This window comes from Clytia hemisphaerica, unplaced genomic scaffold (genome assembly GCF_902728285.1).
Source record: "Clytia hemisphaerica strain Z4C2 unplaced genomic scaffold, Clytia hemisphaerica genome assembly, whole genome shotgun sequence".
NCBI lineage: Eukaryota > Metazoa > Cnidaria > Hydrozoa > Leptothecata > Clytiidae > Clytia > Clytia hemisphaerica.
In genome coordinates, this window is record NW_027103728.1 from 193211 (window position 1) to 209569 (window position 16359).

General features: G+C 34.4%; 1 protein-coding gene across 1 annotated transcript in view; it reads left to right on the forward strand.

The window, feature by feature from the left end:
- Nucleotides 1-12894, forward strand: part of LOC136804876 (uncharacterized) — a 14048-nt gene extending 1154 nt beyond the window's left edge. Inside the window, exons 2-5 of the mRNA XM_067061386.1 lie at nucleotides 2252-2305; nucleotides 4936-5079; nucleotides 11772-11858; nucleotides 12454-12894. Coding sequence (XP_066917487.1) covers nucleotides 2252-2305; nucleotides 4936-5079; nucleotides 11772-11858; nucleotides 12454-12528 — 360 coding nt within the window. The 3' untranslated portion in view covers nucleotides 12529-12894. The remainder of the gene's footprint in view (nucleotides 1-2251; nucleotides 2306-4935; nucleotides 5080-11771; nucleotides 11859-12453) is intronic.
- Nucleotides 12895-16359: the final 3465 nt, after the last annotated feature.

Below are 16359 nucleotides of genomic sequence, written 5' to 3' on the forward strand. Positions count from 1 at the left end.
ACTTGTTTATCGATATTTTTACAAAATTTAGGATTCAATGAGTTAAAGTCAATTCCAAAAAAAATCTCAAGATACTTTTTTAGTTCGATCTATTGGGAACATAGTATCGAAATTATTTTTTCAAAATTCAAAAGCTATGGGTGACTTTAACTTCTTTAAAGTAGGTAAGGTTAAAATTCTTAAGATTTTAATTATATCCCAGTTTTTTTAATTCAGCTGAAACTTTTACCATTAGAAAGAGAATATTATTGGCTTTCAGAAAATATATACTTTTGATGTATAAAAATTTGTTGTTCTAAAGATATGATCAATTAAAGAGAATGTGTCAAGAAAGGTGAACACATACCTTAAAATTACCTATTCGAGAAATTTTTGTTGTCAAACTGAGAATTCTGAATTTTCACCGTAATATAAATTCTGACAAATCCCACTTGTTCGACAGTATACTTGTTCGACGGTACATTTGTTAGACCAGTTGTTTGACAGTTATTAGTTCGACACCCATTTGCTCGACTGCTATATAGATTGTCGAACAAGTGGATTGTCAATCAACTGGGTTGTCGATCATTTTGACACACATTTGTTCCACAACCCACTTGCTCGACATCCAATTTGACAAGAATTTGTTGAACAAGTGAGCTGTGGAAAAAATGGGTTGTTGAACATGTGCCATATATATCACCCATTTTTCTGTAAATTGTAAGGTAAGTGTGTGTACTATAAAATCAACTTCACACTTGAAGATTTATGGCTAAATTTTCTTGCCACACTAATCTGGCAATTTAAAAATATTTATATAAATGTTTAAAGTTATAGTACAGTATATTTGAGAAATTTTTGTTGCCAAACTGAGAATTCTTAACATTCTCCATAAATTCTGCTAAATTTCCCACTACGTAAGCATATAAGTTTTGGAAAAAATACTAGAATTGAGTATATAAAACATAAGCATGGGAAAAAAAATTAATCACTTTAAATCTGGCGTTGTAAGATTGGAGCTTCAGCTTAGCCGTTTTTTCCTTCCTGGGTTTTCGCTCTAGTCGGGCTTTCAGCCCTTGCCGCCGACAAATTTTTTTCATACGCTTACCTAGCTCCTACGCTCACTTTTCCCACGTGATACCGTTCCAGCCCGACTGGCGTGCCAGTCTAATAAAGTAGACACTTATAATAAAAATAAATATGCTCATTTTTTCGCCATACTTTGTTTACTTTGTAAGAACCAATTACCGAAAGATATATTGCCTTCAATCAAGAGTTATTGATTTGATTCTTATAAAGTAGTTGCTTATAATAAAAATAAATATGCTCATCTTATTTGCCATCTTTTGTATACTTTCTAATAACTAATTACCGAAAGGCATATTGCCTTCAATCAAGAGTTATTGATTTGATTCTTATAAAGTAGATGCTTATAATAAAAATAAATATGCTCATCTTTTTCGCCATCCTTTGTTTACTTTGTAAGAACTAATTACCGAAAGGTATATTGCCTTCAATCTTATAAAGTACCAAGTAGCAACAAAAGAGATTTCGTCTTTACTTTCTTTAGGCACTCAAACGGGCGTCAGTCAGGGCGTACGAAAGGCGTTTTGGCATCTGAACCTCCCGAAGAAAGCCCGTTTTAACAAATATTTCCCTTTTGGAAAACGGGAAATATTTAAAAAGATAAAAAAGCGCAATGTTATCGTCGTTCATTAAGGATGTAAAACAGATAAGGCTCTCAATAAATAGCTAGTTTGTAAAGTGAGTTGTTCGTTAAAAAATGTGTTTTCCAGTATAATAGCATTTACAATCCGACTTTTCTGAAGACACAATACTTTAAGGTAGCGATGATTAATACTTGGCACTGGCCTTGAAGGCCGACGGGGAAGTGTCGCTTGAGTCTGAAAATCGGACCCCGTCAGAAATGATTGTTTGGTAAATTTGGGTCAGAACGAAAAATTGTAAATTTTCTTAATTTTCACCCTGAAAAGGGGTAAAAATGACTAAAAGTAGACGAAAAATCACCCCGAAATTTGTCCAAAATAACCAATAGTAAACCCCGTCAGTTGCACATTTTGAAAATCAGTAGATTTAAATTTAGACCTTTAAATATCTTGATCGGCTGTTTATATATTTCAACCAACCTTAACCTGAGTCTTGGTATTATTTTGTTGGAAATAGAATGGAATTAGAATTAGAATGTTTTGCAATTTGACAGAATCGGTCGAGCGGAAATTTTAAACAATGCTTTATTTTATCTTTCTGACAGGAAGCAGAAGAAAGAAGACGAGAAGAGTTGATGCCTATGAACTTTCGCACTAATGTATGTCATTTGTTTATCTAAGGATGCTTTACCTTTGAGATAAAATGTAGATTACCTGACGTTTTAAAATTGGAAATACAACCCTTTTTCACAGACCCAGTAGTACTTTTTCAGTCAGTGTACTTAAAAATAACGGACTGAAACTTGATGTGGATTGATATTCCCAAGTTTTTACGGCTGGTGATATTAATTCCATTGTTTTCAAGTCAGAAATTATAGATCGGGGATGAAAAAAAAAAACAAAATATTTTGCACTGGATTTGTTTATTTGATGATTTTCAGCGAAGACAAAATTGAAGTATAATTTTCCACTGGGGACAATAATTTTGCCAAATTTTCTAGTGGGACCCCCACCAGGACTGTGCAAAGGGGTGTAAGAATAGAACGCGACAGACCAAAATGCAGCTTTTATTCATAATTTTTGGCCCAGCGCTAGCGAGTGGGCCTTTAAAGAGAGTGTCAATATTTTTTTTCCGTGTTTCCTTCTGTCTGTCCGTTTTGGAAGAAACGGCGCTTAATACCAGTAACACACTTTTTGCCGTCTGGACAGGGAAAAGCTTGCGAAAGTTGGGTACTGGCTAAAAAAGATATATTTTCTGATTCCGCGCTCCTTAAACAACAAACGTTTTCAAAACAAAACAAGATGGCGGTTGAAGCGAGGAGATTGATTTCATTTGTTGATTCATATTTTCTTGAACATTTTCTTTGCTTTAGTGGTCAAGAGACTTTCAAACCAAAGAAACTTTGTAGTGACTTTTCTTTGTAAACTTTTTCAACATTCTGTCATATGTTATAGTTTTCATAAAGCTTTCTGAGTGAAAATACTACCTTAAATCACTTTAATTTTTAGTTTCTTGTTTTCAAAAAGACTTTATTTTTAGGAAATAATGGCTTCTAATATAAAAATAAACAAACAGAAATGCAGCTCATGTGTAAATTTGAATAAGATTGGAACATATTTCTTGATGCTACACAAGGGTACTTCGTTACTTCTGGATCTGTCGCTGTTGGCTGTTAACAAAGGTCAGTGACAATGGGACGTGGCTAGGAAGGACAGCATGATTTTCAAACTCGACACAGAATCATTTCAAGTAAAATGATTCTGGAATTTGCTGATGGACACTAAAATGGAGGTCATGTGTAAATTAGAACAAGATTGGAACTTTTTCATTGATGCTACGTGTGAAAAATGGCTATTTCTAGATCTGTCTCGTTTAAACGAATTGGTAGCTTAATTTTTCAAACTCAACACAGAATTATTTCAAATACCGATTAAATGGAATATGGCAATGGACACTAAAATGCAGCTCATGTGTAAATTTGAACAAGATTGTCGAACTTTTTCCATGATGCTACGTGTGAAAATGGTTATTTCTAGATCTGTCTCGTTTAACGAATTGGTGGCTTGATTTTTCAAACTCGACGCAGAATTATTTCAAATACTAATTTTAAATGGAATATGGACATGGTAAATGGAGACTAAAATGCAGCTCATGTGTAAATTTGAACAAGATTGGAACTTTTTTCATGATGCTACACATTAAATGACAAATGAAATGTTCATTTCTGGAGTTGTCACATTTAACGGTCGATGGCTTGGATTATTCAAACTCGACTCACATAATTTTGTTTTCAAGTCGAATTGACCTTAATGGAGGAAAGAGGGAGAAGATGAACAAAGACAATAGACCTTTTTTTAAAGAGGCAGCCATGTTGAATAATTATGTACTCCAGCATAAAAACAATGATACAGCCATGCATATAATTACTGTATCATGCATATTTTAAAATTTATGCATGGCTGTATCATTGTTTTTATGCTGGAGTACATAATTATTCAACATGGCTGCCTCTTTAAAAAAAGGTCTATACAACAAAGAAGCTCAATAAATCGATGTGGCACCATTTTTGATGTTGTTTCTTATGGAAGTTGAATTTAATGATATTTTGAATTTGATTGTTTACCTTCGGGTAGAAATTTTCATTCAATTCATTTTTGATTGACTCTGATTGACTACATTATGTTTCGTTTATTTTCTCACTTCCCTGTTCTAAGAAATGAAGAAAGGGAGAATTATCCTTGTCGACTTATTTTTCATTTTGTTTTGCTCGGCGCTGCTCGACGCAGTAAAATTTGAAATCCTTTGGCCATCCCTTTCCTGGGGGAAATTTGAAATTAAACATTTTTTGGAATTTTTGGAAATCCCGAAATTCGCGAAAATCGCGAAAATTTCGCTTTTGCTGGGCCTTCACGCCTAACGGGCTTCTTGTTCATGTTAATTTCACCTCTTTGAGAACTGTTCAACAAAATTCGCGTTTTTAATAGTGATATAGTTCCATTCCTTTGGGTGTGCCTCAAACCCAGAAGTAGCACTACCCCCGACATCTGACACCACGCTACTATTCATCTATTAGCCTCTTTTAAAGATGTTCAACTGGTCTAGAGCGTCAATGTTTCTAACCAGGGCTTCCCTTCGAATTCCCGCTACCTCTAATGTTTCGTTTATCTAAGAGATAGCTGAGCCGGCTGGGCTTGGACCCCGTGAAAACAATCGAAGGACTTTCTAAAAATCCTTGATTCCTGGGCTATCAACGTAAAATCTAGTCGAAAGTTCCCTACATTCCAACAGGCAGAGAATGACACAAAGATCTCCATGGATTACGCTTTACAGCATCACGATGCTTTGCAAGGAGCGGACAGAAATATCGGTCAAATGCGGCATACTGGAATGTCAGCACTCGAACAAATGAAAAACCAAAGAATGTCGCTAAAAGTGAGTATTCGATCTATTTTTTAAATTTTTAAACCTGGAGAATTTTAGTATGTTTTTTCTTGACAACAATCTAAGTTCAATATGATACTGAATACTAATGCTGCAATTATGGTCAGAATATGTTGGCATTTCCGAGGGGTAAATCACTCGAAAAATTATCGTACACCTCTACAAAAAGTCAAAAAAAAGTCACAAAGTTAAAGAAAAAGTAAGTCAGAAAGTCAAAGAAAAAGTCAAAAAGTCAAAAAAAAGTCTTGAAAAAGTCAAAAAGTTTCTTGGATGGGCGAATGGTGGGGCAAAATTTATGGGCGGTTGGCGTTTTTGGACAGATTTGGAAGGAAAATGTTTGGCGCCCGAAGGCGGTGGGCGTTTTTGTCGGGAAAAAGTCAAAATGAAAGTTTGAAAAAAGTCAGAAAGTCAAATGAAAATTCAAAAAGTCAAAAAGTATCGTACACCTTTTTTCAAGTGATTTACCCCTCGGGCATTTCTGAGTGTTTTACCGTTATTTTAACTTTAAAGGTCGACTAAAATGACACCTCGGAGCTCGATACTTTATCTAATCGGATATTTCGATTTGGGAGGGATATAATGGCTTCCAGTCTATATTCTCAGCCTATTCGGACAATTCAGCTTTTGGATCTTCAGATCCTAAGCTCCTTAAGTCTCATGTTAAAACTAAAGAATTAAAAATTTACTTTCCAACCCTAAGTTAAGGTACTTAAGGACAATTTGCGGCTTTTAAATTTTGCAGGGAGATTCCTTTTGTAGCAAATATTATGGCCAACATTGTAGTTTAAAGTTTGAAAATTGAGAGAATTGAAAAAACCAAGTTTAGTTTAGTTTAGGCACATGATTGTTTTAAATACAATACTTCTTATAAATTTGTCAATAGAAAACTTTTTAATAGTTTAGTTTCAGTGATTTTTATCTTCTTATTTCTAACATTCTTCAAGGATAGCTGCACATCTCTACTCTTGCATTGAAATGAAAAATGTAAACATGTTTTCAATTGCAAGAAACCATTTTGATTCTCGATCATATAAAAAGTAAGCTTCAAGTTCTTGTATTTAGAACCTTCGGGGTATCGGATGCCTTCCGAAGGACTCGGCTCTGTAATTTGTTCGCAGCTCGCCGTTCCATTTCTATCATTCTCTGCTCACGGAAGAATTCTTTCGTGTTTTGATTCGGATGTACAAGCATTCGGACAGCCTTCTGTCCATACATCAGAAAACTGATGATTAAAATGTTCAAAGCAATGACACCATATTGAAAAATCTCTTTTTCCACCTCCACTTGAAAATACACAATAACAAAACTGACACTAAATACAATCGTTAATATGTAAGTCATATAAGTTAACACGATTGCATCGTTCATTATTGAAGGGAGATTTCTCCCTCTGAAGGCTTGGATTGAACACAGAAGTTGAATGAATATTGTCGTGGCCAGCATGATATTCAGATGGAAATGTGTATTACAAACTTTTCGACGTGTCTTTTGTACTTTATCAATGATCTCCATCAATTGCAGAGGTTTGTCGTATACTGCGATACTCACAAAGCCAATGACAAATACCAAGAAAATCAAAACTATGAAACACTGCAGACGTTTTGTCCGATCCTTTTCTCCTGCCGTCAACCGAACTTTACTCGTGAAAGCTGTAATAATTTTTTGTGACTTAATAAAAACGATACCTATATTTGTCGTATATAAGAGAACGATGGTGTATAATTTTGTTGTACAATATGCCTTTGTAGTGTGTTGTGTGGATAGAGCTGCCAAGACTGTCGTTAAAATAGCGCAAAGTAAAATCTGATGTACAAGAGACGGTTTGAAATCAGAAAGTGAAACGATAGGTGTGGACCTTCTGACGATGAAAACACCGATGGTTGCCAAAGTCATAACAATACCAAGAATACTTGAAAGAAATACGAATATTGTCTCCATCTTAAATATCTTTAAAGGTTCAATTTGGTATGGGTCTATGCACACTGTGCGGTGGCCATTGTCAACACTGTACTGGCCTGTACACGGAAAACAACTTTGATTCCCATAAGATGGTTTGATATGGTTTTTAAGGCATGGTTCACATATCCATGTATATCCATCAGTTACATTTTTGTAGGTCTTGTAGAAACCAGGCGGGCACCTGATGTATGGACATTTGTAAGGTTTGCTGTTGATTAAACGTTTGAAGGTTTCAGAGAAGCGGTCCAGGTTATAGTAAAGGCGTGAGTAGAAATGAGCCGCCGTCAGTTTGAAAAATTTCATCGGTTTATTTACGATCTTGTATGTATAAAGAACATGTAGGAGGCGGTTATACCGAAAGAAAGAAATTTTCACTCCAAACCTTTCGGTCGCTATGCTTCGTGCAGCATAAAATTTCAAATAGTTATCGTAATGTTCCGTCCATCTGTAAACATTGTTTACATAAGCAAGATAACCCTCGTAGAAATACATTACTTTGTTCAGCACTCCCAGTTTCAATGTAAATGGTAGCGACTGAATATCTTTCTGATATTGGTTTATCAAATTCATAACAGTCAAAATCCGAATGTTATCAAAGAGAACTATCAGCCGTGGAATGTTGACAAGGTCTTGTGTTAATGCTTTGCGGCTTCCAATGTCGTGGGTGATTGTCTGAGTGTTTATCTCTTTCCAAAAGTTCAAATTGTTTTGAAGAAATTTCGATTGCGACTTTGCTTGACCAAACAAAATGATTAACGCCTTGCTTTCGTTAAACCATGATCTCTTAAAGATTGTGTCATTTTCCATGACTGTCGATTCTCGGATTGTCTTGAAATGCAAACAGTATTTGTGTTTTTTAAAAGCGTCGATGGCATCGTGGAAATAATTAGTGTACATTGTATGTTGGTCGATCTGATTTTCAATTGAAAGCAACAGGATTTTTTCCCAACTAAATGTTTGAGTTAACTTTAACAAAGCAGTGACGTAAGAGCTTCGTTCTCTTTCTAAACCACCGTCATCGTAAGGGTGTAAGATGGGTATCCCATGAACCATCGATTTCAAACGGATCACCATTGCCTCTGGCATGTAAACAAAGATGGCGCCAATTTTTGAGTTGGAGTGAATTTTTTTCTTTTCGGTAAAGAAAAATGTGTCATCAAGCATTAATGTTTGAACGACGTTGTTCAGCTGTATTGGGTCTTCGCATACGTCAAACGCATAATTTTGAATGGTCAGGTTGCTCCGGAACTTCCGCTGAAAAGCATAGCCCAACCGACTCCATTCATGTGCATAAAACTGTCTCAATAGTCGTGAAGTGTAATGCAATTCAGTCCGGTTTTCCGTCCGATTTCGACATTCGGAATAAATTCCAACATTTTGAAACGCAAATTGACAGTGAAGTGTTTTTAATAGCAATAATTTCCACAAAACCAAAACCATACATGGTAATAGATACATTTCAATTGAAAATTTTATAGATTATTTGCTCCTTATTTTTTTGCAAGTGTTCAGTTAAGATTTCTTGAGGTTAGATCTTGATGGTTCTTTAATTGAACTAGAAGGAAATATACTTCAATCTACAGACATAAGCACATCACACGACGACCAAAAATACACATTATAAAGCTTTATATCGCAAACAAAGAAATCTTGTTGTAAATTTAAATAGGAAAGCAAAAAGAAAGTACTTTCATGATTTAGGGACATCGCAAAGCTTTTGGAAAACAGCGAAGCCCTACTTTTCTGAAAAGATCCAAAATTATGAAAAAAAGTTTTTGCTTGAAAATTCCAAACTGATAGACGATGAAGCCACCATCGCTAAAACTTTTAACAACTTTTTTGTAAATATCGCGTCAAATCTTGGTCTAAAAACTTCAGATTCCAATATTCCCACAGACCTTGAGATTGATTCGCTGTCGAACCATACAAGTATTGTACGCATCACTGAATTCATGTCTAAAACAAATCTTTTTCCTTCAGTGATGTAAAGCCTGAAGACATACATCGTGTCATACTTAAGCTAAATCAAGAAAAATCTGTCAGCGGTCCTTTCTCAGTGAAATTAATAAAAATGACCGATTAGTATTTTACCAGCCTTTTCTAAAATTTATAAGAGAATAATGCATAACCAACTCTTTTCCTACTTCGATGACATTTTCGATTCAAGACTCTCACTGGACTCTGCGGGTTTAGAGCTAAACACAGCACTCAGCATGCATTAATACAAATGATTGGTCAATGGCATCAAAGTCTTGATGGGTTCGGAAAGGTGGGGCAGTTTTGATGGACCTATCGAAGACTTTCTATTGCATTACTCTTAGGTTCCAAATAAACGGACCCCCCCGCTTGTTAATTTTTCCAAAATTTTCCAACCCCCCGGACCTTATTAGGACCCCCCCGTTTATTAATCTCTAAGAATATTTTCAGCTGCCAAAGAAAAGGCCCCTTATTTTGCTCTAAATATCCTGATTTTAGCCTATTTTTACCTTATTTTTGGGTTTTAGAAGTACAATTTCCAACCCCCCGGCAATTAGCCCCCCCCCGTTTATTAAGATTTAGAAAATTTTCCAAACCCCCCGTTTATTCGAACCCCCCCGTTTATTTGGAACCTAAGAGTAATCACAAACTTTTGGTTGCAAAGCTCAAAGCCTACGCAATTGATACAAAGAGCCTTGAACTATTGAGAAGTTATCTGAGTAATTGCTATCAGAGAACAAAAATCGGCTCTGAATACAGCGAATAGCAAGAAGTCACTCTAGGTGTTCCACAAGGCTCGATTCTTGGGCCTCTTTTATTTAAAACTTTCATAAATGATTTATCTCTTTTTAATGTGAAAGCTAGCATTTGCAGTTTTGCCGATGATAATACCTTACACTCGTGTGCTGAAACTCTTGCAGAAGTCATCTCGAATCTAGAGTTTGACCTGGAAATAATCTTAGACTGGTTTTTAAACAACTACCTTGCTGCAAATCCTGGTAAACTTCAAATGCTAGTTTTAGGAAATCGGAATATTCCTATAGAAATCACTGTCAAAAATTTAACTATACGATCTACGAATTCTGTTGAGCTCCTTGGTATTACCATTGATAACAATCTCTCTTTCGAATTACATATTAATGATCTTTGCTCTAAAGCTAGGTCGAGAGTCTGGAGTCTGAACAGAATTCGCAGTTATCTAAATTTTGATCAACGAAAGTTGATATTTAACTATGCACCAATAATTTGGATGTTTTGTAATAAAACCACATAATGAAGAAATCACCAAAGTCCACAAACGGGCAAAATTACTTTGTGATTTCAGAAATGACTATGAAGTTTTATTGCAAAACACCAAATGTGAAACGGTTCATGAAATTCAGCTTTGCTTTCTACTTGAGGTTCTTGTGAGGTTTACAAATCTGAAAAAAAATTAAATCCAGAGTTCATGCAACAAATTTATATAACGAAGGAAATAAAATTTAACTTCCGAAACAAAGCTTTGATGACAATACCTAAGGCTAAGTCTCAACGTTTTGAAACTCAATCCTTTTTATTCCGAGGAAGCCTATGATCTGGTATCAAATCCCAGAAAAAAATAAGCTCAAACCATCAATCGATTCTTTCAAATCCTCGCTGAAAGAAATAAACCTTAGAATATTTGTCTTTGTAAAATATGTATGTAAAAATTTTTATCTTATATATTCTTTATTATAGTATTGCGTATTCTCTACAGTTGGTATTAATTAGTATTATAACTATGTCAGACCAACATTAAATAGATCGGAAAAAAAATTGATTTAAGTGAAGTGTTCTCCCCTTTCGGAAATCCAATCTTTCAAAATGACAGCATCTTTTTTTCATTTTCAATTTTTGCGGAAGAGATCGTTTTTTCATTAGCAAATTCCCCTTTTCTCACAAGTCTGATAAAAGCTTTGTTTTCCACACAGTTTCACATCGTTTTGGAAGCTTTGTTTTTGAAAATCCAGTTTCCAATGATGTGATTTTCGACCGCTTGAGAGCGGTTTTTAAACAGTGTATATATATAATAGTCCAGGGAAAGTGTGCAAAAAAAGGTTACAATTGTGAATTTTTGGCTAGAAAGCATAAAATTAGGTACCATTGCCTTAGGGGGGTAAAAAACATTTTAAGCCTCTGACCCACTTCCGGAACACATGTTTGTGTATTTTACAGACCAGAATCTTTTTATGTCTTTAAAGCATGTCATATGATAAACCGTTGGAAAGGTTTTCTCACACTGATTCTAAATGACATCACAACATAATACCTAAAAATGGACTAGGTCCGAGTTGGGGTAAGGAAGTAATTTACAGAATAGTCTGTTTGCCCGAAAATAATCTTTGTATTTTTTCCAAAACATATCATATCCTATACTGTTGGAAGGGTTTTTTCACACTGATTATAAAAAACTTATCATGCTTAGAGTAGTTAAATTGATTTACTTTAAGTGAGACAATTTTTTAGAAAGGTGTTTAAAACGCAGGCGGAAACATTATGTTTTTTTACTACAACGATTTTGATAGCAATGAAAACATACTCAGGGATTGAAACACTATAATTAGATAATTTTCAAGAAATTCTGCAAAGTATTTTCGGCATCAGCCTGATTACCACTTATGCTTATGAAGATTTTAAAGACATATTTTTTTCTTTTACGCATGTTGCATCCCCTTACCCCTCCCACGGTCCAAAGAGTACAATTCTTACTGAGTTCTTTTATCTTGTAGGGCGTGCGAAGGCGGATGATGGATATAGGAAATACACTTGGACTTTCAAATACAGTTATGAGAATGATAGACAAAAGAGGAACACAGGTACATTTTTTCATTTCATCAGTTTATTTCATCGGGCTAAAGCTTACAATCGTGATATTACCAATGGGCTTTTCCAGAAAAAAAGATTTACCTCCACTTTTGAGGATATTGATTTTTCGAAGAAGTGGCTATCCACTCTTATAAAAGATGCTTACCCTGGGTTTTCGATTTCCTCAACAGAGGGGCACGGACTATTTTTGGAAAAGCCCAATGCTTATTTCAATAATTTTCTCGTCAAATAATAATGGATCAACACCAGTATCCAGTTGCAAAATACCGGAAATCTTTAACTCAAGCTAACTGGGAGAATGTTTTAAAAGCTTTTTGAATAAAACCCAATCACTACAAGCCAAGCTACGCACCGGTGATAGTCTCTAACAAGGGTACATAGTCATTAATTAGTCCTCTGCCGATAGTCTTAGAATTCAGTCCCTCAAAAGGTCTGAAATGGCAAGTCTTTGAGCTTGTGTTTATTGCTGTCCCCGTTGCTGACTGGAGATAATTAACGTGGATAACTTTTCGCGTATGCACGTACAATTTCACGAGAATGAGAAAGATTCGAATTATGCGAGAGTTTACTATATTTCTTTTGTAGGACAAATGGATCGTTTATGGTGGTATCATATTGACTCTGCTAATCATGTTTTTAACAATCAAGTATCTTACCTAGTTAAAACAATTTTTTTAGAAATGTTTTATTCATTTATTTATCTCAATAGTTTTCGTTTTCAGTGTCCTACTGGGAAACACATCACATTTTTATTTCATTTTTTTATTAAATAAATCTGGAGAAAAGCTCCAAATTTTGTAAATACCCTAATTTTTTGTTTAGATTATTTTAAAAGATTATTTAGCATTTTTTTTTTTTTTGCTGATGGAATATTCAAATTTTATTTAAAAATTCTAAAAGATTACTCCACGTTCCACGTTTTTTTTTTCTCATATGATTTGGTTATCTAAACTGCGTTTTTATTTCGACTTTATAGGAGGCAAATGTATCTAATATCTAATGGATCTATGTTTTTTTGAAATTTAATCCACAATGCCGGACAAAAGGTTGTAGACAAATGGAATTTCAGTAAAAAATGATGAGAAATAGAGCAAAATGACTCTTCAATGTGTCTGAAAGGGGATGGAAGTTAAAAAAAACACTTTTGAAGTCGTTGCATTGCTTTTGAATTGCTTTTGAGGGAACCACAAGCAAAAAATCAGCGTTTTGATACTGGTGTAAGCCAGTTAACCAAGCCCTTGTGGTTTGCCCTTGCGGTTAGACTTCAGTGGGTGACTTTGAAAGACTTTGAAAGACTTTGAAAGACTTTGAAAGACTTTGGATGGATTTGGATGGGTTTGGATGGGTTTGGAAAGCACCCAGAACTTGTTTTTGATCGATATTGAAGTATTTTGCAAATATTGCAGAAGTCTACAAACCTTTTGTCCAGCATCGTCGAGTTTACTTTAATTAGAGTATGTGCTAATTTGTAATAATGTAATAATTTATCGGGACCCAGCTGGCACACAATCTTTTAAATATTCCCATGAGTGCACACAAAATTAATCACTTTTTCCCATTGCAACCAAGGAAAAAGTGATTAATTTTGTGTGCACTCATGGGAATATTTAAGTTCATAAAAAACTGAATAAAAAGGTGTTGGATTTTTAACAGCTCTATTGTGAGATAATAGTTTTGTTGATCAAAATGAGAAAAAGCTTGCCGGAACAAGCACAAAATCCTATATTTTTAAGGGCCCCCTCTCATAAAATCATCGATATATTAAAAAAAAAATCTATCTTACGATTAGGTAACCTTTAAATTAATCATCCATCAGAATTTGAAAGCCCCCTCCCTTTTAGACGTAAAGATTTCTAATGAAGAAATTTTCAAGGAAGATGTGCTGAAACTCTCAAAATTAGCAATATGTTTGCCCAAAAATACATCGATATGAAATCATAGAACTATTGTAACCTTACTACGAGAAAATTATTTTTGTATCGCGTTTGAACAAGAACTTTTTGCATAAAATGTTTATTTCAATCAGGATAACATTCTCACTTCTGTTCTTATAAATTTACATTTCGGATTTTTTTGCTTCCAATGATAGTAAATCAAAGAAAACCGATTTGAATGAAAATATAAAAGAATTTAACGATAGCTTAGGCCATTACCGAGTCATTTATTCTCCATCTATTTCTTATTACCTCCATGGTAAAAGTTATTCATAAAAGATGTCTTATATGACAATTGATATGACACAGAGAGAAACTTTGATAAACATTGCAAATTTAGTGAAACCATGGAGGTATAAAGAAAAACAGGAGAAGTATGTTAAAGTTATTATAACCAAGCTCGCCCTACGATTACGAAAAAAGTTACGCATGATCATAATCTCATATATCGTGCATTTTTAATGAGCTCTTTTGTCAATCGGTGAAATCTTATTGGCTCATAGATGAGACGAGACCCATTGTTTCTGAAATCGGTGTAACGTAAGAAAATATTTGGACTAAAAAAAGGCCTGCAAACTTGGCATAATCTAAAAATTGATTCTAAAATCGCGTGTGCTTATAAATAACTTTCCATTTTCTAGCTAAAGAAAATATATTTTCGAAACAAAATTTAACGGATAACGAAATGGGACATAAACTTGTTTTGTTGGGCTAAGTTTTATTTAATTCTCGTATATTAGAAGGCTTATATTTTCAATACTGATAGTTAGAATGCTCAGAGGAAACTTGAGTTCTACTAAAGAGTCTTATTTCATCGGGCGAGCTTTTATTTTATAAAAGAAATTGAAAGACTTAAACGACCAATTACCGACAGATTAAACCTGTTCTTCTTTATACCTCTATGGTGAAACACACACAAGAACTTTCTTTCTATAGAAGTGGTACGACTCGATACTTTTTTTCCAGACACCTTGTATACCTTTTCATGAATTACGTCACGAACATCATTTTCCTCGTATTCAACCAATTTCCATGCTGATTATGTCCCTTGAGACATTAAATGATTTCTTATGAACATAAAGTAGTTTTTGATAAATTCCGCCGGGAGTTAATCACCATGGCAATAATTTCAAAATGAGGCAAGTGATGTTCGTGACGTAATCTATGAAAAGGTCTTTTTGTAGCTCGAAGCCCTTTGTGCTTTAAACTCAATGCAGTCATATTCAACCAACAAGATGCATTCCCGCTGTTCCGAAAAATGAAACTTTCACCCAAAAGGTTTTTTATTGCATTATTTTTATTTCTTCAGCGTTATCAAATCTTTTGCTGTCAGTTTCGACAGATTTTTTTTCGTGGCTAGAATAAAAAACGATCATTCTTTTGACTTTGTGAATCTTGTGAAAACTCGACTAAATTTTTTTTCTCGATGTATTTGTTTTCTTTTTATTTCACGAGTTTAGCGCCTACTTTGATGGCTATTGATATTTCACAATATTTTTCACTTTGATCTTTCTTGAAATTTTGAAACCACAATCACCTTCGAAATATATTGAGATTTTAGTGTATTTTAACGTTTTTCAGAATTTAAAGTTTGCCACTCTTCCACTTTCTTCCATTGAATATTTCGATTTTAGAGGGGTTTGGTGGCTTCTAGGCTATATTCCAAGCCTCATTCTAGCAAATTTGATCCTAAGGTCCTAAGTCTCATTTTAAATCTCAGGGTTAAAACATTACTTTCCAACTGTAGTTTGAGGCGCTTAAAAATCAAAAACACACCGGGTACTCTCCTTTGTCTCAAATATTTAGTGGATGATTGCAGCACCAAAGTAGTTTTGATTACAACCGAGGTTATCCGCCGGTATTGGAAATTGAGTGAAAATCACCTTTCAAAAAAAAATTAGGGTATTTTGGATAAGTGTATAATTTCTTCCTTTTTTCAACCCTCTAGGCAATTCAAAAAAGACGAGGAGCCAAAGTTCAAGCGAAGAGGATCAATTGTTTCCTTCAATATTCATTTTCAAAGAAGTGATTATTGACTGACGATTCCCACTATTCGTCCGACAGATTTCGTAATCAATGGATTTGTTGAAACGATTTTTTCATGTTTCTCTGTTGCATTTGAAATTTACGGTATGTAAAACATGGGGCGGATGAAACAATGTCAAAGAAGGACCTATTCCGAAACTTTTGCCAATTATTATTACACGTTTTTTAGAGCAATAAGAGAATATAGTGCTTTGTGGATTTTGAAACACCCAACTTCTTTGGAAAATACATTAAAAACTTGTGAAAATGGTGAAAATAATAAGAATTTTAGGTTTAAAACTCAAAGGCTAAGAATCTCTGAAGTGTTATTAGAACCAATTTATATAAGAACATAAGTCTTCGATTGCCAAAATGTTAAGAACATTTTAAGGCTTTGGGAACTCTATTCTAGTATTTTCCTGAAATATCGGGTGTTTTAAGAGTCCATTAAGCCTTAAATTGTTCTTAACTTGGTCGTAGTATTTTGGCTATCAAAGGCTTATGTTCTTGTATAGTTTGTTCTTATAAAAAA